General features: G+C 39.5%; 1 protein-coding gene across 2 annotated transcripts in view; it reads left to right on the top strand.

The window, feature by feature from the left end:
• The window catches only part of CLIC5 (chloride intracellular channel 5), a 95203-nt gene that overhangs the window by 43839 nt on the left and 25234 nt on the right, over nucleotides 1-26130 (top strand). For both annotated transcript variants that reach the window (XM_009667970.2, XM_068936991.1), the window contains 3 exons: nucleotides 16237-16346; nucleotides 16675-16800; nucleotides 18162-18268. In XM_009667970.2, the coding sequence (XP_009666265.2) occupies nucleotides 16237-16346; nucleotides 16675-16800; nucleotides 18162-18268 (343 nt within the window). The remainder of the gene's footprint in view (nucleotides 1-16236; nucleotides 16347-16674; nucleotides 16801-18161; nucleotides 18269-26130) is intronic.

Genomic DNA, 26130 nt, shown 5'->3' with positions numbered 1-26130 from the left:
CATAAGGAATGGTATTTTTGCCTTGTTTTACTGAGTTTTTCTTTCTTGAATTGAGATGCGGTAACTTGGGGTTTTATGATTTGAGGTTTTTTTTTTTTTTAAATACCTTTAAATCAGAGTTCTCTAGTTTAGCTCTAAATTCACTTCTAGGTCTAGATCTTGCATTTGGGTTCAAAACTAATCTTTTATTTCCTCTGCATTAACACTCAAGTCACCCAATTCCAAGGTAAAGCCAAGGTGATTTGCTCTGAGTGCATGAATGTGATCTTTCAGAGATTAGTTCATCTCTACCTATGTATTTCTCTAAATGTTTCGTAAGTCCTAATTATTCACTATTCACTCTGTTTAAAAAAAAAAAAAAACAAACACATAGCTATGGGAAGACTTATTCCAGACTGGAAGGTATCTACCTGTCCGTCATGTGTACTCTGAAACCAGCAGCATTATGGCACAGGTGTACTCACTCCTTTGCATCGGGAGGGAGAGCTCGTATTCTTACCAAGCTGAGCAGGATCTCTACCTGAAGGCAAGCGTTGCAATACTTATCACAAAAGAGATGATCCTGCAAAAATTAAAAAAAAAAAATGTGCTGACTGTATGCAGCTACTGATCCTGGAAAGGATGTGATTAGGAAGGGAATTTAAGGGAAGCACGATCCCGTTCCCCTGACAAAGAGACAGACCTTGAAAGGATTTTCTTTCCAAGTGGAAGGAAGTGCCTCTCTCCTCCTGAACTTGGCCAGCGTTCCCAACCTTATCTGCACGTTTATCAGCATCGTGCTGCAGTGTTGGCAAGAGAGCTTTTCCTAATTAGCCCCTGGACTTCTCTTCCACACAGTGCACCAAGGATTTTGGGGAACATTCGAGCCATATACAGAAACTTTGAGAGTGGGTGCAACAAGTTCTAATCAAGTTATGCCCTGCTGACAGGGTTTTTGTACTGTCTGATGTTTGGCTATTCAACAGAAGTGTTGAATTTATAGAATTTCGCTATATTTGTTACTTTTCAAGAACCACCAGATTGATTGGCGTTTCACAATAATAAAAAAGTACCTCTGTTTTGGAGAGAGTTGTAAGTAAACATGAGAAAACAATTTATCAAAGCTGACCTGGGTACTTAAGTGAATTGGGCCTAGCTCTACAGAAACATATACAAAATGTTCAGAAATTCTCTTGCTGAATACCAGTTTCTCAATTATCTTGTTAACTTGGACTTTCCAATAAGCTTTTTATGGCTGATGTTTGGAGCATGTACTTCAAATGGCAATCCATAAATTGCAGTTGTTAATACTAGCAGCGCTCTCTGACAACCAGCAAAATAGAAACTGCTGTGTTCTCTTGCTTAAATCAAACAGGAGCACAGAATAAAACAAAAAGCTGCCAGAGAAACTTCTTAAACTAAGCAGGCTGGTTAGGAAATGGGCTGCCCATTTACCTGATTAAGAGTATAGCACGAGAAGGTGCTCTAGGGTTAATTATAATTGATTAATCATGCTGGGAAAACAGTGTCTGTTAACAGTCCGCATAACAAACTGTAAATAGTAAAAATGCTATAATATGGTATATTAAAATGGTATAAAAGACTGGAAAGATTGTAGGGTGATAGCATAGAATGAGGTTTGTGTCCCCAGCATAAGCACAGCATAGGAAGTACAGCAGGATACTATTCTTCTATTCTAGTAATTCTTCTATTACTTTTAAATTTCCAGCTCTATTGGATAGATAACACTTAGGATAACTTGAGCGTTCAGGTTAAGCTGTCAGCAACAAGTTTTAATGAATATTTTCCTGTAGAACTGACGCTAGTACCAAGAAGGTGCAAATGAGTTTTTATGTCTATTTTGTTAAGCCTGATTGATAGAGAAAAAAAGTATGAGAAAGTACTTTTGTTTTTAAGAATGCCCAAAGAGTGATTAGCTCTGCAGTGCTGCAGATTGTGAAAGGATTGTGAAAATGAGGCAAACAGCATGGTAAAATGACTCAGCTGAGCAGATTAGGAGAGGTGGGAAAATGAGGGCTGGAAAAAGACGAACTCCAGTGTTGCTCATATGAGGAAAAGAAGGTTGGATTTGATATGGCTATTGATGCACAAAGCCTGAGAGGAGGTTGAAAGCAGCAGAAAGAAAATGATTTTGACAGCAGTATCAGGGTGAGACGAAAGCAACAAGGATGCTGGTTTTACTGTTTTGATTTGAGAGAAAACCAGTGTATAGAGAGGTATTTTTGCAGTATAATTTTCTGTTATGTCTGAACTCCTACATTCATTGTGGCAACTGAATGCCAGGACAGAGGAAAGATTTGGCGTACAGAATATGATTGGACACTGCCTTAAAAGGAGGAGAAGGTGTCCATGGCACCAAGTTATGAACTTAATGATAAATCCATTAGGGGATTTATAGGGCATGAACCATATGTCACATTCCATTTCCACCATCTCAAATTTGATTTGTTCTATCTGAATGAAGCAGCTAGGTGACAAAGCCAACAAAACAGAGTGGACAGTCAGGGGAAGGGGCAAGAGCTGGGAGGTAGACTTCAGTGTTGCTGTCACAGACTAGGTTGGTGAAGCCAGTGAACAGACTATGCAGCTGCAGTGAGAGGGGGATACAAATAAAGCCTAGGGGCAGACACTGGAAATAAAAAAGGGATCAGAGAAACTGAGAGGAGAAGCAGCTGAGAGAGACTCTTGAAAATATGATAAGATGATAAAGAAATCAGGAAAGCAGAAGTAGGGGGGTGGGGGAAGAGAGTGAGTGCAAGAGGTTTGAGGAGGAGGAAGTTACTAATTGCTTCTACGATGACAGGCGTGATAGGAAAGGGTGGTCTGGAGAAGGACATTACTGTATGACCATGTTGAGGTCACTAGTGGTCTCCTTGGAGAGTGGCTTACTTGGATCATGAGGGACTTGACTGAAAAAGGGAGTCAAGAGTGATGAGGATAAAGAAGTGCAGGTGCTGGGAAAAGGCAGTATGCTCGAGGATCTCAGCAGCAAGAGAAAGATAAAAGGTGAGGAGGTGTTAGATAAATTACTTTGGCTTAAAGAGGTAAGATTTCATATAAAGGGAAGAAAAATAAGAATCATTTGAGTTTTTGTGGTGGATAATAGGATAAACTGAAAATAGAGGAAATTCAGTCTGAGCATCAAAATTGCTAACAACGTATTTATTTTGAGAAGATCCTAAAGCAGTAACCAAGGGCAAGTTTTGGAAGTTGCATCACGGGAGCATTGCAAAATAACCCAAACAGTATATACAGAGATTTTAAGAATTCATCCTCCACTGAGATGGAGAGTAGATAAGAAATGTGATCCAAACTCTGCTCACTGATTAATCAAACATGTGTTTTCTGTTTCTAACATTCATCATACCTTAGTTTCACAAATCCATAAAATACTTGGAAATAAAACTTCTAATAGTTTGTATACTTACTTAAAATTTCTCAGCAACTTCTGGACAGATTCAGTGATGTTTTTCTTGAGCATTTGATATTGAAAATGCAAATTTTGCTTGCAGATAAGAGTCACAAGGAATGCTTATTTGCTGTTTGGATACGTGCACATCTTAAAATCTTGTTTTCATTGAAGGTATTTACATTTACAAACTCAGAACTTGCTTTCTGTTTCTTGTTTAAGAAAACATTCAGAGATAGTCAAATTCCCCTCCTTTGCAAATCACAGAATCACAGAATGGTTGAGGTTGGAAGGGACCTCTGGAGATCATCTCGTCCAACCTCCCAGCTCAAGCAGGGTCCTCTAGGATACATTACACAGGATCACGTTCAGGCGGGTTTTAGAGACTCCACCACCTCTCTGGGAAACCTGTTCCAATGCTCTGTCACCCTCCCAGGAAAGAAGTTTTTCCTCAGGTTCAGATGGAACTGCCTGTGGTTCAGTTTGTGCCCGTTGCCTCTTGTCCTGTCGCTGAGCACTGCTGAGAAGAGGCTGGCCTCATCCTCTTGACAGTCTCCCTTCAGATACTTGTACACGTTGATGAGATCGCCTCTCAGTCTTCTCTGCTCCAGAGGAGAGGAGAACAGGCCCAGCTCTCGCAGTCTTTCTTCAGAGGAGAGATGCTCCAGTCCCCTCATCATCTTGGTAGCCCTCCGCTGGACCCTCTCCAGGAGTGCCATGCCTCTCTTGCACTGGGGAGCCCAGAACTGGACACAGTACTCCAGGGGAGGCCTCACCAGGGCTGAGGAGAGGGGCAGGATCACCTCCCTCCACCTGCTGGCAACACTCTGCCTAATGCACCCCAGGAGCCCATTGGCCTTCTTGGCCACAAGGGCACACTGCTGGCTCATGCTCCACTTGTTGTCCACCAGCACTCCCAGGTCCTTCTCTGCAGAGCTGCTTTCCAGCAGGTCAACCCCCGGCCTGTCCTGCTGCGTGGTGTTATTCCTCCCCAGGTGCAGGACCCCTTCTGATGGTTATCAGAAAAGTCTACCTAGTTGTGTAACACCCCCTTTAATTTTCTGTGGGGATATTTAGCTGATATGTGGCTAAATCTCACTATATGTCTGTGTAAATAATCACATGAAAAAATACAGCATTAATGGTGCAAAAATATCCCCTAAATATGAAGCTGTGTAATGGTTTCTCTGTGAGTAGCTGGGAACCAGAAAATGTGTTTATTTTTTGTTTGTATTCTCTTAGCAAATGCTTTTATACAATAACATTAGATCAGTAACTATTTTTTTTACTGAATATATTGTGGGTTCTGTGTATTGGAAAGTCATACTGAGATGCTAACATCAAACCCAAATTTTAGCTCGATTCCGCAGTGTGCTCTTTTGCAATGCAACTTGATCTACTTTCAGTGAGAGTCTTACACATTCATCACATCTCAGGATGAAGCCTCTCATACCGTTTGCAGCACCGATAGCTTTGGAGATGCAAAAAGAGATATAAAGACCTAGTCCTGCAAAGTGGAGAGTGTCTCTTGAGTGTTCTTGATTGCTCTTTAATCCCATTTAAATCAATAGAAGTCACAGATGAACATTATTTATATGTTGTTAAATAAGATACAAAATGAGACCATAATTAAAGGCAGATTGTGGCCTGGGCTCAGCTCAGATGATGTGGTGGTAAATGCCCTTATCAGAGACAAAGCTCCATTCATCCATTTATTCACAAATAGCTGCAAGTGACTCACTCTTCTAATAGTGCTACAAATAAAGTCATGGAATTTCAATAAATAATTCAGCCCCAGATCTGATTTCAGGTTCAGCGTTAACTTTCAGCACCTGGCTGCTGTTATTATTTGTTAGTCTGATACACTGCTTAGAGGCATGGAAATTTGGCTGCAATTCATCAACATTTGCAGAATATAGTCTATGACCAGATTACTGTCACAGACTCAGAGATTTTTAACAGATATTCAAATTTCAAATGTGCACAGACTTAATTTTTACAAGAAAACTTACATGCAGGATTCCAGTGCTGCAAGGGGATCAACAGATCGCTGCATAGAGCTTTCGTTGAAAAACGACTCCTGTACTTGCAGCTGATCTCCTCTAGAAAGGGTAATAATTTTACTATAATTTGCATTGCCCGTGCCACCTTTTGACAATGAGTTGTTTCTCATTTTATTTCCCAGAGCTTTCCTATGGGAATGAATTTTTCACATATCTAATCAGCTCTCAGGATATAGAATCGTCTGTATTTGAAATGATTATAATTTGTGCTCTGTGAATACCTAAATCAGATTCCTCCCCTAATTCTTTCCCTAGAGACCTTACAGTCACCTGTGGTTATGTATTAGAAAGAAATTAATGAATCCAAAACATGGTTCTGCTCTCATTGAAGTCAGTGGAATACTTGTCCTTAGTGGGAATATTGTGTTTGAATATTGACTTTTATCACTAGGAGAATTAGATCAGGTCTATCATAGGACAGTCTATTAATAGCTGTGGTGCAGAAAGGCCAAAAGGGGAATATGGCCCTATAGGCACAGTCTTCAGAAATTAAGAGCTGCACTCCATATGTGCAGAGCATGAGCAGCCACCTAGTATGAATATGTTACAGGACAAGTTTCTCTCTGTTACAAAAAAATTGTGGGTTTTTTTTTTTTTTTGTTCAAAGTGCTTACATCTTGCTATGTGAAACACTGGGGTAGCCAAGGTAACCAAGCAATAGCTGATGCTTGAGCATCCCTATTGACCTTTATTAAGATTATGATTATTTTCTGAGTGCCACTGTGGCCTGACTCCCTGTGATTAAGGTTCCTTCCACCATGTAAGCCCACATAAAGCAATACAACTAATAGAACAGAAAAAAAAAAAAACACTTACAAGTGTTTTTGTAAGATGGGTAAATTACCTACTTTTAGCAAAATCCTTCAGATAGGACATCTGTAGTCGACTTGAAAGGGAGTCCAAATTTTATGCTGCAATGCAAATATATACCGCTAGAGGGGATTTTGCTACCACTCTATGTCTAGCATATGTTCAACCTGAAAAACCTTTTAAAACATATGTTCCAGTTCAACCACAAGATGTTGGCTACAGGCTGAGTGAAACCTATGGTTTATATTATGCAAAAGGTCAGGAAAGATTATTATAATTGTCCCTTCTGGCCATTAAAGTTATGAGTGAAATTCTGGTCCCGTCATAGTCACTGGCAAAATTTCCATTGACTTCGTCAGGGCCAGATTTCATCCTATGAAGGTCAGAGGAAAGCATAAGTGTGTGCCACCAAGGGTCTAGCACTGAGAGCGAGGCAAACAGCTTTCTTGCCAAGGAGTCACTAATATATACTGTTAGAGAGGATTTAAAAAGCATCCTGTGCAGTCTCTCTGCTCTGCAGCAGGATTAAGTAAGTCAAGACCAGTTTTGCCATCTTTTTCTGTTTTGATTTCTTCAAAGCCTCCAGTAATGCAGATTGTGCAACCTCCTTAGAAAGCCTGCTTTGTGTTTCATTATTCATATAATTACACTGGATTTTTTTCCCCTAAAGTTTTATGGTTGCAAATTAAGTAAAATACTTAATACTATCGTCTGTGGGCGTGAAGAACAATGGATCATCATCTTCTTTGTAACAGTCTTCTAAATGCTTGAGGGCTATTATATTGTCTGATGCTCCCTAGTAGTACATCTCATGTAATGCATTATCTTGTTGTTGTTGTTTGTAGAAGCATACACTGATGATTCATGTTGTTTGTGATGCACGTACAATCTTCCTTCTCTTCACCCTTGTAGTGTCACCAGCTATTCCCCATTGTGCGTTTGTACACAAGATTTTGTTCTTCCTGCATTTTATACCAGGCAGTTTTCTTTACTGAGTACCATTTACGTGATTTCAGACATTTTTTTCCAATTTTTCAGTGTCAGTCTGGAGTCTACTTCTCTCCTGTGGAATACCAATAACATCTCCTTGCTTGTTGCTCTCAGAAAATTTTGTAGGGATCTTTCTATTCTATCTTTTATTTTGTTAATGGCAACATTAAATATAATCCATCTTGTCATAGACCTTTATGGAAATGCTACTTGTTGTGTACTTCTAGACTAACAGAAAAGTTGGTTATTACTATTTCTTAATTATTTTTTCAGCCATTCATACAAGCACTTCACAGAGATTTCATATAGATCCTGTTTCCCTGCTTTGCTTATGAAATTCTGATATGGCGCATATGTCAAAAACTTTACAGAAGTCAACTTTGGACAGCTACTACTTTCTTCTTACCCACTGTGTTGGATACCCTGTCAAGGAACAAAATTTAATCGAGTTTAAAGTGATTTGTTCTTGACAACTCCATACTACCTTTTCTTATCATTTTACTTTACAAGTGATTGTGAACTTATTGTCTAATCCTTTCTTCCAGTATGTTAATGTTGAGTTGATGTATCTCTATTTCTTGAATTCTTTTTTTTTCCCATGGAATTTGTTAAAGATGGGTCTCAAAAAAGCAAAGCTTTTAAAAGCTATTCACTGTAGTAGCTACACACAGTGGCTAGTGTGGTTTCTTTGCCATGACACTAGTCAGTGTTGGGAGCACCATTGCTTTGTTGGAGCCACTGGCAGCTGTTCTGCATGTAATATGTTTTGTTTTGAAATAACTTTCCAATGTCTGAGAACTCCCATCAATCATTTGTGCAGTTTGGATTTAGAAAAGTGCAGACTAGTCACAGGAAGATAGCCATATATTGTGAAAATGATTTATGCTCATCTATCACCTGTTATATGATATTTTATTTAAAAAACTAAAGGCCAATGCTGGAAGAATATTTGATGAATATTAATGGAAAATAAAATCAGATACTGATCATTGTTACACCCTGGACCAAGACTAAGTATATCATTTCATGTATCAGTCATATCATTTGTATCAAGAGTGTGTGATTTGTGTTTGTAGATCCCTCACCTATTGTTGTGTGCGTTCAACTTAATGATAAATTAATAGTAAATAATCTAGAATGAGGCTTCCTATGCCTACATATATTTTTATATATATTTATATATATATAAAATATATAAATTTATGAATTAGGGAGGAGAGAAAAAATATTTTTTTCAAGGAGACTAAATACCAAATAATGTCAGTAATTCTGTTTATAGTTAGCTCCTTGGGTAGTCCCTACATAAGTTGCTAAGCCTCTGTTTTATATATATATCACTAAGCCTTAATGTGTAATACAACCCCCTACGTTAGCTAAATGAGAGGGCATCTAAGTTTTTGTTACAGTGCACTACGTTACGTACTGCAACATAGTTTAACATTCATAGGGAAGCCACACTTCCCAGACAGTGGCCAGCGAGCTGTGGCCAGTGATGTGCGGCTGGCTGATCATTAGACAGTACCAGGTCTAGTGCCCAACAGAGCCCTGCGAAACGCGTAGTCTCCAGCTGCAGTTCACTGGTGTGCGACATGGGACAAATGTTCCTAGCATGCACCGTTGAGATGAATTTCTGCGTACCAAACCTGACTGTCCAATGGTGTGTATGAGGGATCCGCCCCGGAAGACTAAGAGTCATTGAATAACGTCAGCAGTATTGTAAAGACAGTATTGCAGAGACAAACTGCAGAGAGCACATCTTTCACTTATAAGAAACCTTTTAATATGTGAAAATGCTGGCTAAAGAATAGGTGGTGTGTGCAGGCCAAGGTCTTCAAAGTGGCTAGCAGTTTTAGATGCTTCGAGATAATTTGAAAGTGATTGATTTCTTGCAGGTACCAACTCTCCACACTTTGAGAATCAAGCTGTGACTGACCCAGAAGGAACAGTTGTTTTTAAAAGGCCTGATAAGAATTTTCTAGGTCTGCTTGGGGACTGTCCCTCACTGGGAACTTCTCAAGCAATTAGGCAGAGGATGAATGTGAGGATCTCATCAAAAATCTCCATTGCAACAACATTTTTTTGAAGAGTACACTTGAAATTTGACAAATCGGGTGATGGATGGAGATGTAAAATAGCTTTGGCCATACCACTCGGGAAGCATGCTTAGTCTCCTGTTTGATGGCTTACTTCCCCCCTGCAGTCCAGTTAGCGGACTGGCAGGGTGCTGGGACCGTGGAAAGCCTAAGAGCACTGGGCCCAAGGTGCAGATGCGCAGCTGAGCCAGAACTACTGGGCTGCTGGCCTCAGCAGGGCTACTGGCTTCCCTGTAGCCCAACCAGGTGAAATTGCATTTCAGAATTATTGAGACTATTTCAGCTTTGCTGCTCCCAAAAAAACCCACAGCTTCTGCTGAATAAAGCTGTGAATGTTTTAAAATGTGTTTTATTGCAATTTAGAGCAAAGTCCTGAAATTCTTCATAAATTACTCACTGGGCTTTTCAAATCCCTTACGCATGCTTACTGTGACATTGCGTACAGAGAGTGCATTGGAGTGGGATGCAGAGATTCCCAGTTTTTCAGAGCTAGGAATACCTTTTTAGGAGTCCTGCTTTCCAGCTAGCTGGCCCTGAGGACAAACAAGGGAAGAAGCTAATCTAGATCCCTTCCTGCTCATGCTGCCATTCATCTGAATATGAAAAACTGGAAAATAAGGATTTATTAAACCTCAAGAAAATATTTGTCATGTCTTCACTACCGATGCCCATGGCATTTCCAACCTGCAGTTCCATCTCCTGAAAATCCTAAATGATTCAAGCTTACAAATTAATGTCTCTCAAAACCCTAGAGATCCAAGAAATCCAGCTGCAGCTCCTTGGGGATCCTCAACTCTATTGACGTGCTGCACAGCCAGTTTGCATTGAGTGTAACAAGCCAGCTTCCCTCAAATTGGCCAGCAATGCAGACCAAGTTGAGCTTATGTGCATCTATAATATATGGCTGTATGTATGCCAAACTTGGACAACATTTTGGCTGGCTTTTGGGGAGCTGGCTAAAGAATTTCACCACTTCCTTTTTTTTTTGTTGTTGTTGTTACTACCCTGAGAGTCTTTCTAGCAAATACTCTATTTTTATTTGACATATATGCACAGGGTACATTTCCATGTGTGGGTGCTTATGAATATATTTTGACTTTATCTTGTCCTCCCTTGGAAGACTGCTGCTAATAATTTCTCCTAACAAAATAAAATCTTGGAAAAAGTCCAATGAAGTTCAAATGCTATACAGTAAATTTATTATTGTTATTATAGGCCCCCATTCAGGAAGGTACTTAAGTGTGTGCTTAAGTTCCATTGAAATCATCAGGACTTAAGAACATGCTTAAAGTCAAGCATAAACTTCCTCTGAATTGGGATGTATTTCAGCACATGCTTAAATGCTTTCCTGAACTGAAGCCACAGTCAACAGGAATGTTCTGTGATACACAGGACTTGTGCTACAAGATTTACTTCTTACTTGAGACCTACCAGTGCTGCTTTATGAATATATGCTTCTTAGCTTGCCTCTCTGTTGGTGGCACTCCAAATAGCTTACTGGCTTTTACATTTGGACAAGAAGTCGTGAAAGAGAAGAGACTAGAAATTGGAAAAAAATTGTCCTTACGAAAGCAATACCTTGGCATGTCTGATCTCATGTTGCAGGCAATGATTTTTCCCTACAATGGAGATTTGTGCTATTGTGTGTGTGGTATAATTACTAAGACAGATTTTTTTTTTTTTTAATGGCACAATAAATAGGATATTTCCTGGCCTGCTCTACATTTCGAATAGGATTTTCACTTCCCCTTTGGGTTCTGAGCGTAAGGAGAGTAAGTGTCAAAAGGCAAGCTGTTTCCCAATTATAAAACTAACCATAGCCATGTGTAATGCGAATCTAGATTTTGATTATAGGAATGGTGAAATCAAATTTCTCCTTAATCCCTTGCTGGGATTAGGTTGAATTTTTAGATGAATTAGCCTGCCTGCTTTTGCTAGCTTGTTAAAATCCCTTTGAAAAATAAAAGTGTTTCAGTATCCTCAAACATATCTGCATACTTTACCACAGTATCCAAGAAAACATTGGATTGTTGTGTAGAATGTGCTCAATGCAATGAAAAAGGAAAAGAGAAGGATAACAGATAAAAACAAATACATCCTGATCCTTTAGAAAAAAAACACCACTTTCCAATATGCAGCTCTTTCCAGCACTTAGATGCTGAGTCATTTTTGTGATCACTATTAATGACAAGATTTTTTTAAAACTGCTGTATTTTGAGACTAACTGGAAATGAAGCTTGATTCCTCTCACCCCTTAAGGTTAGTTAAAATAATATACAGTTGTCTTTGTGCATTGCAGTCACTGTGCATTTACCAGTTTGAGTATTTTCGGAACAAGTGAGGAAGTTTATTCCAGTTATTTCGCTTACAGAAAAGCAGTAGCTTGAACTTGAGAAGAGCTCCCTGTTCACATCGTTTAGTTGTGCTGAACAGGGGATCTTGATGTTACAGCTGCTTTGCTAAAAATATTTGGCTCAAGCTCATAAAATCACTGAGACCCTTTCTTTTCCTGAAACCTCCTTAATTTTGTTCCTTGGTAATGTGTTAGTACATTCCCCTCTTGTGCACACAAATATCCTTAAGGTTTAATTAATTCATTAGAAATAGCTGAAGTGTTTAAGGAGGAGTGTCTTGTAATAATAAGGGAGAACATCTTGTTCATTCTTGCCATTACTCAGATAGAGGCAAGCAGCTGGTATGATGGAGGAGTCTTCCTAATATTTTTATACCAAGTTCCAGGGCAGGACCTTGTGTCGCTTGGTGTCTCTGGGGGCTAATTATAAAAGCATCAGGTATCTTTTTTAGTAGCTAATTTAATTAAACGTAAGCTCATGTGAAGCAACGGGAGCAGAACGTGATGGTTCCGAGATGGAGCATACTAATTTTCCAGAAATTCTGTCTCCACAAACTCCAGAAGCTTTTCTGTTTTGGGGGTCCAGATTCATCCCCCCTAAAATCCAACACTAATAAGATTCAGTCTGAGTGAAAAGCAGTCAGAATCGTCTTTTGGAAGTGCTTCCCTTCCTTGACTTTCAAGAGGACCTCGAGTGACCAGGCCCTTGCCTGAGGCCTCTTAATTAAATTCCTAAAGTTACATGGGATGAACGCTGGCTAAATAGTTGCCCCCAGCAAATCCTCAAATCTGTTTTGCTCTTCCACAGTCACTGTGTGAGTTGGTCTTCTCAGGTGAGGTCTTTCTCCATAGGGAGCAATAGTTAAGTGCTCACCGGGGGAGAAGGAGGTTCTGTAACCCTTTGTGAGTTAATAGTGCACATTTTAAAAGTTCTGTTTCCTTGAACTTATTGCCCACAAACGCTCACACCTATCCCCAGCTGCAATCATTAAAAGAGAAATATCCAGCACTACTGCTGAGAAGGATGCATATGTCATCAGCTTGCTCTTTTTCTGTAAGTGGTGGATCCCTTTTGCTGTGCTTCAGGGAACCTACGTGAGAAAGTACATTCATTTGTGAATAACAGCAGGCATAAATGGTGTTCCTCCAGTTTGTCAATTATTTGTTCTTTTCTTTCTGTCCACTGTTTGAGTTCTTGATCTTGATGAAAGTATTATTTAATTCCTCCGTTTCTGAGCTCTTTACTTTGGACAGATACATAATAGGCTTTTATTTAATCAGTACCAGGGTGCTTTAAGCAAGCTGTTTTTCTTTGAATTTAAAAGTGACTAAGCCTAGGAAGTTCTCTGTTCTTCCTCATCTCCTCCTGGTGGTTGATAGACTTCACAAGGGATCTCAAGATACTTTGATAAGCCTTTGCAGCAAGTCATTTCCTACTAAGTTATTACCTGCTAAGGTTTTGCTCTTTCTGAGTGCTGAACGTTGAATTACCGACTGCTGTTATCAGCAAATGGGAAAGGATTCACAAAACCGACAGAGCCTGGCCTATAATTTCTGCTGAAAGAGCTGAATTTAATGGATAAAGTGTGTTGCTGGGGAGATTTTGATTCTCTTCCTTCCTCTGTCACTAGTTTGCTGTGTGATTTGTGGTAGCGTTTTCGATTATGCCAGTCACGTGAGATTAAAACCCGTGAGTCAGACTCCACCCACATCATGAGCTTGGCTTCCAGATCCAAGAGCTTTGAAAAGAGATCATATCATATTTTTCCTTTCGTTCATCTTTCGTTTCTGGAATTTTCTTTGTGCATTCCCAATGTGTAGCTAGCAATTAATGTTGTCCTAGCCTTTTGAAAGGCAAAGAAAGGCAATTTTGACCTTTTGGTGCTGTTGGAGGTCTCCTCTGACCTAACAATTAATTTTATTTTTGATCTCCAAATGAATCCTATTTCTTTTAGGCTCTCCATCTTTCTCCTGTCCGCAGTGAATTCTACGTTTCTTAGCCTCACGCAGCCTGTCACTTCCATCCCCTCATTGCCATTCAGTCTCCAGCCCCCCTCCATTTGCTTCCGCCTTTTAATCCACTCTGTTCTTGAGAGGGTTTTTTGCTGTTTCCTTTCAGGATAGAGGCGGTGTAAAAAGATGCAGATCTGTTTTTTCTGTACGCCTCCTATGAGAATAAATAGTTGGAGAGGGCAGGGAAATGCGTTACTCCCTCAGCCTGTTTCCTTGAAAGGTGAATTTTGTTGCTTACAGCACAAGAAATGGATTAGGACAGGCAGGGAAACATTTTGCTTCCATGCAGGCCTGAGACCTGTACGAGGGCTGGAACTGTGTGTGTTATTGTGAGACAAACCCTAGGCAAGACCCCTTTCTCGCAAGGTACGCGCAAGACTTGGCAAACTAGTGTTTTATGCTCACTTTGAAGCAAGTCAGGTGAAGAGCGAATCGGACTCAACGGAGTTGTAAGCCAAAGTAAAACTAGAGCAGGTAAGATTAGAATCAAGCCTTCTGCCTGACTCTTTTGCCCTCTAATTCAGTGGTCAATCTATTTTTCTGCAAACTTTAGGTTTGTTATCTATTGTTTGTAGAGTCAGCCAACGCCAGTATGAGGGTTACGACTGTGATTATGATGGTAATAAAGCAAAGGGAAATTTGGAGTATGTCACTGTATTCTCCTACAGTAGTTGCCTCTTTTTATAAGGAAGGCTAAGAAGTTAAGAGTTCTTGGCACTGGTTTAATAAGCGAAAGGCAAATCATCAAATGTAATTTCACAGTAATTCCTGTATCCAGCACTTTGGTGCTTGGTTCCCCATGGTAACATTGTCAATTGTTTTGCCAGGAAACTTGCAGAACAGAGCTAACTACTTAATTAATGAAGTTGTGGAAAGCTAGGCTACTCACACCCCAGGCATCTGAGAAGAGGCATCGCTTCCTGCTCATCCTTGTAGCTTACCACTCTTTCAGCCATACCATTTGCTGATTCCTGCCCAAGCCAGGTGTATAGCAGATGCATAATTTCAAGTAGAAGCGCAGCCAGACTGTAGCCCTGGATCCAAATATCTCTAGAGTTGTAAGCGCTTGAGTCTCAATCTGAACACAGAGAAAAGCTCTGTACGTAGCCCTAAACTTTACAATGGGACGTCTCCAAGCCTTGAACCCCCACTTTCTCCATATTTTGGTGGCTGGGAAACCTGGGATTTGTTTTTTAATCCACAGTCATTTAAAGCTGGATTCAAGACTTGATAAAAGATTCGTGACGCCTACCAGAAAATCTTTCAGCTAAACATTTCACATGGAAGGTCGGAATTTGTAACAATGGACACATCTCAAAATGTTTCTAGTTGTGCTGTGGATGTTTCACGGAACTGCAATAATGCGACTCCTTCTTTAGGACACAGAAATGCTACCTCACAGCTTGAATATTGAGAAGACAAAATTTATGACAGCAGAGTAATAAGATATTTTCTCCAAAAGAAAAGAACATGTATTTGCTCAGTTCTTTCATCAGCCGTTTTCAGCTATGCACTGTGTGCATAAAATACAGTTATGCAACCCATATGGGTCAACAAAGGAAGGTTGGTTGCTTCACCAGGATTGTAAGAATCTTTTAAACACAATGGTACCACAAATTAAAATGGAAATCTATCAAAAGCAGTATCGTCCTGAAAGCTTTGGCCACAAGCATAATTATTGTACAAGGATGTTGTCCTTGGACCTAGCTTTGGCTCAGTTTAGCCGGGGTTATTTGTATCCCTCTATGGCTCAAAGTCAGAATTTGCATGGCTAAGGACCATAAATTTTTAGAGGAAAAAAACAGGCTGTTTCCTCAGTGCTAACACTAGCAGTTTTTTATTGTTTTGCAGTGGTTTGTAGGCAACTCATTAGGTACTAGAGATAGGAACAGACTGAATGCTGTACCTGAAATTTGCCTTGAACTTTGGAAGAGGTTACATTCAGATTTCTATCTGGATCCAGCTGTCTGTGTCTGAGGATGTTGTTTCACTGGATGTGAACAAGCAGTCCTAGTGCAAATACCCTTGAGTATTAGGAGTGCTTGGGTTTAGATTTGAATGTCCCCGTTTTGAAAGTGTCTTAGTAGAACAGGGAAGCAGATATCAGCAGAACTGATAGAAGCTGCAGTTCATAGACTTAAATGGAGCAGAAAGCCTGTCCTGAATTTTCTGGCGTATCCGTTAAGCAAGCAGTATTGTTAGGGTGAGAGAAATTGAAAAAATATATATGCTGCTCCTGAATGTAGTTAGACATAAGCTAGAGACACATTTTCTTTAGCCAGAACTGCCCTCGTGGAAGGCGCTGTGTTTTTTCTTAAGGTCCTAACAAGGGCAAAGTCCTGGAGTAATTCCATTCTTGTGTGGAGATAAACTATATTAAATAACAGGCTCCATACGTTACTTTTTGAACTAGGAATTTTTATTTTAACATCCAGTTTTTCTTCTTGAGTTAGATAGGTAACTAACCCATCCACACTATATTTTTGCTCTCTTTCTGTCCCTCAGGCTGGTATAGATGGAGAAAGCATTGGGAACTGTCCATTCTCCCAGCGTCTCTTCATGATCCTCTGGCTCAAAGGAGTTGTGTTCAATGTCACCACTGTTGACCTGAAAAGGTAAAAGTTGTTCAGTTTAATTGAAAGTAGTTCTATAATCTGGCGTTTGTCCTGTAGAAAGCCCCTACTGAGTTCAGTCAGATTTGTATCTGGCTCAGAGAGTCTGTGGTGCACAACGGAATAGTTGGGATTCAGGTTTAGGGTTTTTTTTTCCACTTGTGGAATGTTTTGACATTAAATAGGATTCTCAGGGTTCTTTCAAAGTGTTCTAACCGCAACTGCTGAAGAAAGAGAAGGACAAACAACTGATTTTGTAGGAACTATAAATATCTATGTGACTACTTGATCATAAAGATTAGTAATTTCACAAGTTCTTTTCTCTCTGCAGAAAGCCAGCTGATCTACACAACCTGGCTCCTGGGACTCACCCACCTTTCTTGACTTTTAATGGAGAAGTCAAGACAGATGTTAACAAGATTGAGGAATTCTTGGAAGAGACTCTTGCACCTCCAAAGTAAGAACTTGCGATTTTTTTCAGTAAATATTCCATTTCCTAGGAATGAATGATGCCCTAGAAGGAGTTCTCAAAAAGCACTCCCTCCTACAATCTTTGCTTACAGGAGTAATATTTAGTTATGAAACTTACTGCCTTCAGTGAGATGACTTCCATGTGTGAAAGTTACTTGTATGACTAATAACTGCAGAGTGTTTTCTCTGTACACATTTCGGGATGCCCTCGTATGCAGAACTAAGGAGATCAATACTAGAAAATTTTTGTAGGGGTCTGGTGTCCACGTTTTACAAAAAGTGCTAAAATTAACTTGGAACTGAATGCAGAGAATTGCCACACAAAAGTATCTATGCCAGGAACAGGGTTTTGCAGTGCGAAACTTAAGGTTTCTGAGCTGCATGGTTTGTCCAAAAGGTTGTGAGGGGAAGTAATTACAGAGTACAAAGAGCTTTGGAGGCAGAAAAGTGATCATTATTCTAGTCAAGAAATGACAAGAGCCTGTGGCTGGAAGTTGTAACCAAACTAATTCAGATTAGATATGAGGCTCAGATTTTTCAATATGGATGATTAACCATTGGAACAAGCTACCAAGTAAAGTGTCAGATTCACTAGGTATGCCTCAGTTAGTCAAACATTTTGGACTTAATACAAGGATAATGGGAAAAAATTCTTTGGCTTGTGTTTTGGACCTTAAAATCTATGAATCAATGAAAATTGGCTAGGTGCCTTGTGGAGTGTTTTACCTCCAACTGAATCAGCAGCTATTGGCCAGTCCTGAGGCAGGAGATCAGATATTTACGTTTTCTGTACTCGGATCCAAGACTCACTGAAATCAGTAGGAGTCATTAGTTTGTGTTGGTCTTTCAAATCAATATATTTCTTTGCGCCAGATGTCTTTAAAAAACAACAATTCAGAGACTGAAAAGTTTATGTTCCTCTTCCTGGGTAATACTAACACTCCCTTCTATTCCATTCTGGAATACATTTTCAGAATAGGGAATTAGACATGACTGCCGTTCATAATAGAGAGAGCTGGCTGCCAAACTACCCTGCACCTTTATTGGAAATACAGGCTTCCTTCTGATTTAAGGCCACTGTATCTTGGATCGTGGTCACATAAAGTACCAGTGCAATTACCTTTGTCATAAAGCCGTCACTGTGTAACTGTCCAAATGCCTGTCTTGCCAGACAAAGATATTATTAAGAGGGTCTTGCCAAGCTGTTGTTTTGAGATAAATGACAGTGTTAATTCCAGTAGGTTGTACAGGGCTTTTTTCTTTCTCCTTGTAAATTGTATTAGTAATCATCACTATATTGCTGGTAAAAACAATATGTTACTTTCCAAACTGTTCCTCTCTTTTCAGGTATCCCAAGCTGGCTGCCAAGCACTGGGAATCAAACACTGCTGGAATAGATATCTTCTCCAAATTTTCTGCATATATAAAAAATACCAAGCAGCAGGATAATGCTGGTAAGTAGGATCATTATAAAATGTGCCAGGGTGTTTATGTGCTTAGAAATTGAATAATTTTTGCCATTCTGTAATCATTTTATTGTAAAGCGTATGCAGATGACATCAGTCACTGCCACAGATCAGTTTGGGATGGTGTGTTCAGTGGGCTTAATTCCATGTCCGTTGGACATGTCCGTAGTCTAATTAATTACACCTACGCTAGGAAATAAAACAGGCCACAGGCTGTTCAGTAGTCCTTTTACCAGCTGCCACGACATGACTCCTGTCCATACAGCTAAACTTCTCACCAAAACAGGGTCCTGTACTACTTACTGGCAATAGCTAATTGCCCATGCTACCTCCTGTACTCAGCCCAGGCAGGCACTGTTTAGAGGAATGCTAGCTGAGCAGACCCAAAACTGTGCTAGGGACAATGGTAACAATTTAGCAGTGAATGGCTGTGCCAGAGGAACCTGTGCCCTGATCTTGTATAATTTGTTAGATGTAGCCATTGATATCAGAATCTTACCCTAGCTATTATCTCATGATTATTTTAAGCTAGTGTAGCTAGTTTGCTCATGTAAAGCAAGTTATAGCAAAACATTGAACAGAAAGCAATTAAAAGAAAAAGGCGATTTATTCTGGCTTTAAGAAATGTAATTGCACTCTGTAAGCTCAAGATGTTCTTACAGGGTTATGCATCCAAACAAATAACCCCTCCAGAACCTGCATGATACGCATGTTTACAGGCATACCCTACCTTCTTAGTGAAATTGCTTTTCTTCGTCTCGTTCCTCTTCACATCTACCTCAGAGAGGCAAAACTTCAGCTAGTGTAAGCCACTGTTGCTTCATGAAGGCTAATGGATTTACACTACCACATTCTTTGAGCTGATCTAGTAGAATATTTGCAGTTGCGCACTGATGTACATCTTACCTTGTATTACTAGTTTTCATAGGAAGAGACGTAAGGTACGTTAAAAAGTGTGCATTTGCATCAGTTATTTCCAGAGAAAGGTTTTCGGCTTCCAGATCTGCCACAAACTTCATTTATACAATTGTATTTCAGTGCCTGGGGCTGACCCATAAGATGAAAATGGGAAAATGATGGTTTATGTCAGATAACAATCTGCTCCTTAATATTTTTGGGTTATAAACAGAAGGAAATTACAGTGCTTCACTTCTTAGGGATCCTAAAAAGTTAATTTTTGCCTAATACTGATAGGATGCTCAGCTAACCACTGTAGGAAAGCTTGTAAAAGGAAACTAAATCAAGAGTGTTAAATTAAATAACTATTGCAGTGAAAATAAAATATCTTGGCTATTTACAAGGAATTTTTATAGCCTGCTGCAAAACTGTAAATCTTAGATTCAACAGTGCTCTGTCCCTTACGTTCTAAAGCTGTCCTGAGTGTGTGTCTGCCATGCATAATCCCAATGTGTTGTTTCTCAGTGACTGTGCAACATGCAAATCCCTGGACTCATAAGGCTTGGCAGGTCCTGCCAGTAGGAAATGGTCAGCCTAGGTGTATCTGCATCTGGCTGTAGCCAGAGCTGGAATTCAAGGTCAGTTGTCCACTACTATAACACAAAGAGTCTAACCCAGCAAAGTGCTCACGGTTGGGTCTCTACCTTTTTATTAGCTTCAGTATGATTAATGGGAGCTATCTCTAGCTCCGTCAGACAAACTTCTGTTTTAGGTACTCTTGCAAATAAAAGGAAAGGCCTCAATGGCAATTGCGCATACCAGGGTTATAGAAAAAAAAAAAAAAAAAGAGAGAGATAGTAAGCTGCAGGAGAGCAACAAGCTTTGTTCCATCCAAACCTTTTCACTCTTTTCCTTAGATAGATGCTATTGTGATATCCAGACGCTTTGCAATCTCTGAACATACTGATACTCAGCTTTCCCCTTTGAAGAAGGGAAATGATTTTAGCTTAATTTTTTACAGCTGGAGTACTGAAGTGCAAGGAGAATAAAGCAGAGACTACTGGAGTATATGTAGTACCTACATGTTATTTATATCAGCAGAGTAAATTACCTGAGGACTTTTGAGTACCTCATCAATATGAGTGTAGACTTACATCACACAGGAAGTAGACCTCAATTTCTGTAGAGTAATTGGCCTTCGGTTTTCAAGAGCTAAACAAGAATTGTTTCTCTTATCCCAGGCTGACATTTTACCCACTACAGTATCCTTTCCAATTCACCTGAACCCACAGAAGTTATTCTGAATGGTGCTTTGGGTGACTTTGTAACAGCGATTTACTGGCAGATAACAAGTTAATTTAAAGGTATTTGTGTCCGATTCCTGTAGCAGTGAAAAGACGATGTGCGAAAAGGAAAGGAAAGGACAGCATTGACTGTATTCACATTTCCAAACAGATCTATTTCTTTTTGGTTGGTATTTTTAAAAATTGTAGCAGCAATAAAAAAGGGATCTGGGGTCTAGCCGTGATCATGCCATTGTGGAACGGGTTCTGATGGCTCATCCGTCCTGTAGAAGAGCAGAAGTAATTGTATATAGTTCTGTAGTAATAGAAAGCACTTTATAAATAAATATAATTACTACTTAGGAGAATCTTAGGAGTCTCTTTCTCTATCTTGGAGATCCAAGATAAGAACCCAAAGAACCCAGGTTGCTGGGTAAGATTCAAAAAGAACCCAGATTGCTGCTCGTGGCTATGTTACGCATTTCCTGTACACAGCAGCTCTCAGCTCTCATAAATCTCAATGCCCTTACCAAATTTAGAAATGAAGAATAGTTAAAACGGGTAATCCTCATGAATTTACATATAGAGATCATCATATATTGTCTCCTATCTACAGGTGACCCAATTCTTAGGTTAAAGGAGGAAAGGCACAATAGTGACTGGGACATCAGTTGTACATGATCAGAATAGACAAATAGAAAAATACTTATTGATAACACCGAAACAGAACAGCCAACCCAGAGCATTATATCAAAAACAATATTGCGATAATTTCTTTTGGCTTAGAATAGGCTGGTGGTTAATACCACGTAGCCTAAATCAGCAGCCATCAGATTGTTTATATTATAGTCCCTTTACTTGAAAATCAGGGAGCTGAATTCATTAGTGTGCGAGAAATCAGGCTATGAATTTGTGGCATCAGCCTATCTCCACCTGTGAGATGTGTGGGTTGGATGGATTATATGTGATCGTTCTTCGTAGCATACTGATTTAGCAGAGATCATGAGGTCTAGGTAACATGAGCTCTCCCTACAGCCTGTGGCTGTTCAATTTTTGCTGAAAAATTTGGTGAAGTGGTTGGGATTATTAATGAGATTTACGAAGTATGAGGATATCGGACATGGGAATTAATGAGAACCTAATGTATGCCGAAGATAAGTCAAGGCTGGTGTTTCACCTAGTGCGGTTGATGGTTGGAGTCACACAACAATTTGAGACTTCAAGTGATGCCATTTTTATGGAAGCTATTTCATGGTAATGGTTCCTATCCTCAGAGAAGTGGTAAGAAGCCTCTGACAACAGAGCCTGTAGCTTGAAAGAACCTCGGTGATTTTTTTCCGAAAAGCGGAAAAAATGTTACTGAAGAAAACAAGATTTGTAATTTGTTGGACTAGCCTCTCTCCAACTTCTTACATGCAAAAATGGACACAATGATACCTATTTCTATGTCTATAGAATGTATGTCTGCATATGTCTGTTTGTTTCTTAAGATTGTGATACCCTCTGCTGGCAAATATGTGAATATATAAAGCAATACGCTTTACAATGAAAGCTGAAACATCCCCTTAACAAAACAGGTTTCCTTTTGTCAAAACAGTTTTCTGTTACAAATGCAGCACTGTCAAAAGAAAAGTGTTTCATGGTGGCCTATTGATTTTGACAAAGTTTTTATGGAAAAATCTGTATTTTTTCTGGATGGTTAAAAATACTTAGAAGCAAAATGCTTTAACTTTACAGAGGAAAACAGTGCTTTTTTCTGGATTCATGCAGTACTTCATTCGCCACATGCCATTTTGTTTTATACCTGGCACAGAAGCAGGTGATAACCTTCTTGTGCAAGTCTGTATGGCAATATGTTATTGATCATGATTCATTTGCTTACCAAAGGTATTTGGCAGCTAGCCTGCCCTTCTTTAATAGTTCCCTGAATTTCTGATTCTTTTTTTTTCCATCTTTGTTTTGCTAACTTTTCTGTCTTATAATATAAAAACGTTGAAAGGTTTGGAACAGGCTGGCTAGGGCTGTAAGCCCAGAAGCAAACATACTCATGCCATATCAAAGTTCCTCTACTTTTAATCTTCTTGAAAGGGAAGGAATTGATTCCAGATTCTCAGGATGTGGCAAGCTGTGTTTAAAGAAAGTGTGTGCGTTTATTATTTCAAGTCACTTCAATTACAACGGGCTTGATTCCTTCCACCCCCCATGTCACTCGATAATTTTATAACAGGCTTCTGTGACGGAGTGGTCTTCTCATCACAGGAATAGTTTCTTGTCTTGCTTAGATAGCACAGCTAGATTATTCAGTCCGCCAACCGTTACCACTAGACTCCACTGCTCTACTCTAAATTACAAGTGTTAATTCAGCTCATGTCTGGTACAATAACAGGCGTCCTTGGAAGAAGTCAGTGACAGTAGTCTTGAAAATGATTTTGTGGATGCTCTTGGTTAGGTTTAAATTGCTTAAGTTTTCACAATTAATTTGAAAGCTTTTGGTTGCTTAATAATTGTTTTATATCTAGAAGACGACCTTGTCTGAACACAGAAAAGGAAATCAGGACCTTGTGAGAGTTTACTTTGGTTCCTCTCGTTGATGTTGAGCAAATCACTCAGGCTGTGCACAGTAGCCAGGGTAGTAACAATTTATCTATTCATTTGAGAAGGAAGCAATTGAATTAATTGGAATACTGTGTACATATTCTATATTATGATTATTATTTTTTCTTGTGTGCCTGTATACTGCAAATGAAGGGGACAACCTGTAGCAACCACCTATTAACAGTTCCTCCTAAAATTGCAAGTTCTTTGGCTCATAGAATGAGCCCTTTGATTTCATTTATGAGTTTAAAAAGTTGTTCTTGAATTGAGTTCTTAGGGGGCACTAGCTCCAGTGTGGGTGGGCGCATTCATTAGTGGTACGGAAGGGTATTTTACTGTACTGCTCTTCAGAAGGCTCTGAGCTGGGAGACCACCAACATGATTTCATTCATTGGAATTTCCAGCCGTCTGACCAGAGGATTCCACTTGTCTGGTTTGGATTTACATCAAGGAGCCAAAAATAAAAGAACATTTAAATCATTAATTTACATGTGATTAAATGCTATTCACCTCCTTCAGTAGCTGCATCACGCTTTGTGGTTAAGCATGTGAGGTGGGAAATGCCTCTCTTTATGTGCTCTGTATGTAGGTATATAATAGATATGCATACACAGATACAGGCCTTGAATCTTAAGCTGACCTACATCAGTTTTATGCTACTTTAACTCCATTGAGTTTTGCAGAGCTATTCTGGCTGAGAGAGTCAGAGCCACAGTGTAGGCACGTGCACAGTCTGGACAGTGTGTTCTGATCCTTTCTAGAAGATGTCCCATACCTCCTTAAACAAGCAGAAAAACACATCACTACACTTCAAAAACCTATGTAGAATACTTACAATAATAATGGCTCTGTGGTGCAGCCCCTTCCTGGGTCTGAGCTTATGCATGTAGCCAGGGCAGGAGGCTTCTTCTTGCTCTGGGTCAGCCTATGCTGTCCTGACAAGCATGGTCTAGTCTACTTTACAGAAGCAGACAGGCATACTGGAGCAAAACATTTTTCCCTAAGGCACCTCCATGCTTTGGTAGGGGAAGGCAGCAGATCACCCATCTTCCTTCCAGCTTGCCTTTTCACATGCAAAGAAGCGAGACTGTAGCTGTAAACGTGGCCCTGCGGCGCAGTTTGTCCTGAGCCGTTGACTCTTCTGGTCTATTTTGTTCCTAGAAACTTCACCTTGTGCTCATTGAAGTTCCTGGCAAAGTTCCTGTTGTTTTTAATAGAGCGAGTTTTAAAAGCTGTCTGAATGCCCTTGAATCAATGAGGAGTGTCCTTAGATAGCAAACTCAGATCAGGCTCCAAGTCAGGATGAGCGCTAACATGTTAAGCTCTTTCAATAGATTTTAAAGGTGCCATATATTTATAAAAATATGTGTGTGCGCGCGCGCGCATGCGTGTCAAATTGCTGTTAAAATTTTTCCTTCTTTATTTGCAGAATTTCCCTTTTCTACCACAAAAACCCACGCCTGTCCAAGGCTCAGCATGAGCCATAATTTGTCCTACGCCGTGATAATTTTAAGTTTTCTCTGTCATGCAACCAAGAAAGACTAGAAATAAATTTTAAAATCATTTTAGAGAAAAGGACTTACTTTATGATGGGCTTTCTAGCTATGGATGGTTTCAAGATGACAGATCTTTAACTGTGGCATTTTGAAGCACAAAAAAAACCATTTCAGAGCATTTTAAACAAGTTTTTATGGCTCCATGTGAGCTGAGTGCTGTGGGGCTCGTGGTAACTAAAGTGCCTGGCAGCATTACAAAACCAGTCGTAATATAAAAAATACCCACTCTTCAAACATAAGTAAAATCGCTTTTCTGCAACATTTGTGGCCCATAAAATACCAAATACATGTTGGTGAGTGTGATATAAAGTTTTATTGCCATTCATTTGGGATGACCCGTATAACTCACTCATGATATGTTAATAAAACGGTTCTCCACTCTGTCTCTTTATAAAAATACACATATAAAGACCCCTAAAATAGCGGTGATAGCTATGTGCTAACTTGTTAAGTAATGCGATAAGTTGCATTTATCATCCGTCCTAGATCACTTTATCTGCTTTCTGCCCCCTAATCAAAGTCTGATTCTGAAATGCTCAGAAACTTCAGTTTACAAAATAATTTTGCTTGCGAAATAATTCTTTGAAGAATTTCCCCAGAATTAGGGTGGCAGGAGGCCTAGCACAGTCAATATTCCATCTGGTACCAGTGACAGTTTTAAGGACCAATATCTTCCGACCTGCCAAAACTAAAGAACTGAAATTTTATGCCATTGGAAGGAGGAAGTTTTCAGTTTTCTAACATGATAACAGACCAGAATCTTAGCCTTGGAAATAAGTTCATTACTTGGGAAAGTTTCCAAAAATTTTATCATTTAGGGTTTTTTCCTCCCTCCAGGACCTTTTAACTTGAAATTACTAAGGAAGATATGTAGCTTTCCTGATGGAAATAGGTGAAAAATACTATTTAAAAAACAAAAAAAGAACAAAACTGAAACTCCTTGTAAATCTAAATGTGCTAAGACTGTAAAGCTCTCCAAGCAGTGATCTCTGTATATCACCATTTAGAGGAATGGTGTCGAGGTCCCGATTAGCACTCTTCGATGCAGCCACTCTGGAAACAATAAATATTTACTACTAATGTATTAGCAAACATAATCTTCTTAAAAATCTGTGTATTCATTTTTTTGTAGCTTTGAGACCATAGCATACCATGAAAAAAGAGAGAGAGAGAGAACGAAAGAATATATGCATGTTTGTGTATGTGTATGTATGTATATGTATGAGAGAGAGAGTATGCAAAGCCCTGAAAAACAGCTCAATATTTATCTTGAAGTCAGTGAGGTTCACGATATGCTTAAATTAAGGCACGTTCTTAAGACCTGCGCAGAATCAGGGCCTATATGCACAATCTAAGCCTAGACTGAAATGCGTGCCATAGGAACAGTAGTTGGCAGACGCTTTTTTTAAGAAGGAATTATTTCTCCTGTGTGTTTTCTCCTGCTGGCTTAACTGGGATGCTTTGTTCTGTTTCCCAGCCGAGCAGCCTTGCTCGCGCACAGGAGCAGTAGCACAGCTGG

The sequence above is a fragment of the Struthio camelus genome, chromosome 3, assembly GCF_040807025.1.
Source record: "Struthio camelus isolate bStrCam1 chromosome 3, bStrCam1.hap1, whole genome shotgun sequence".
Lineage (NCBI taxonomy): Eukaryota > Metazoa > Chordata > Aves > Struthioniformes > Struthionidae > Struthio > Struthio camelus.
This window is presented reverse-complemented; position numbering and strand designations above follow the sequence as displayed.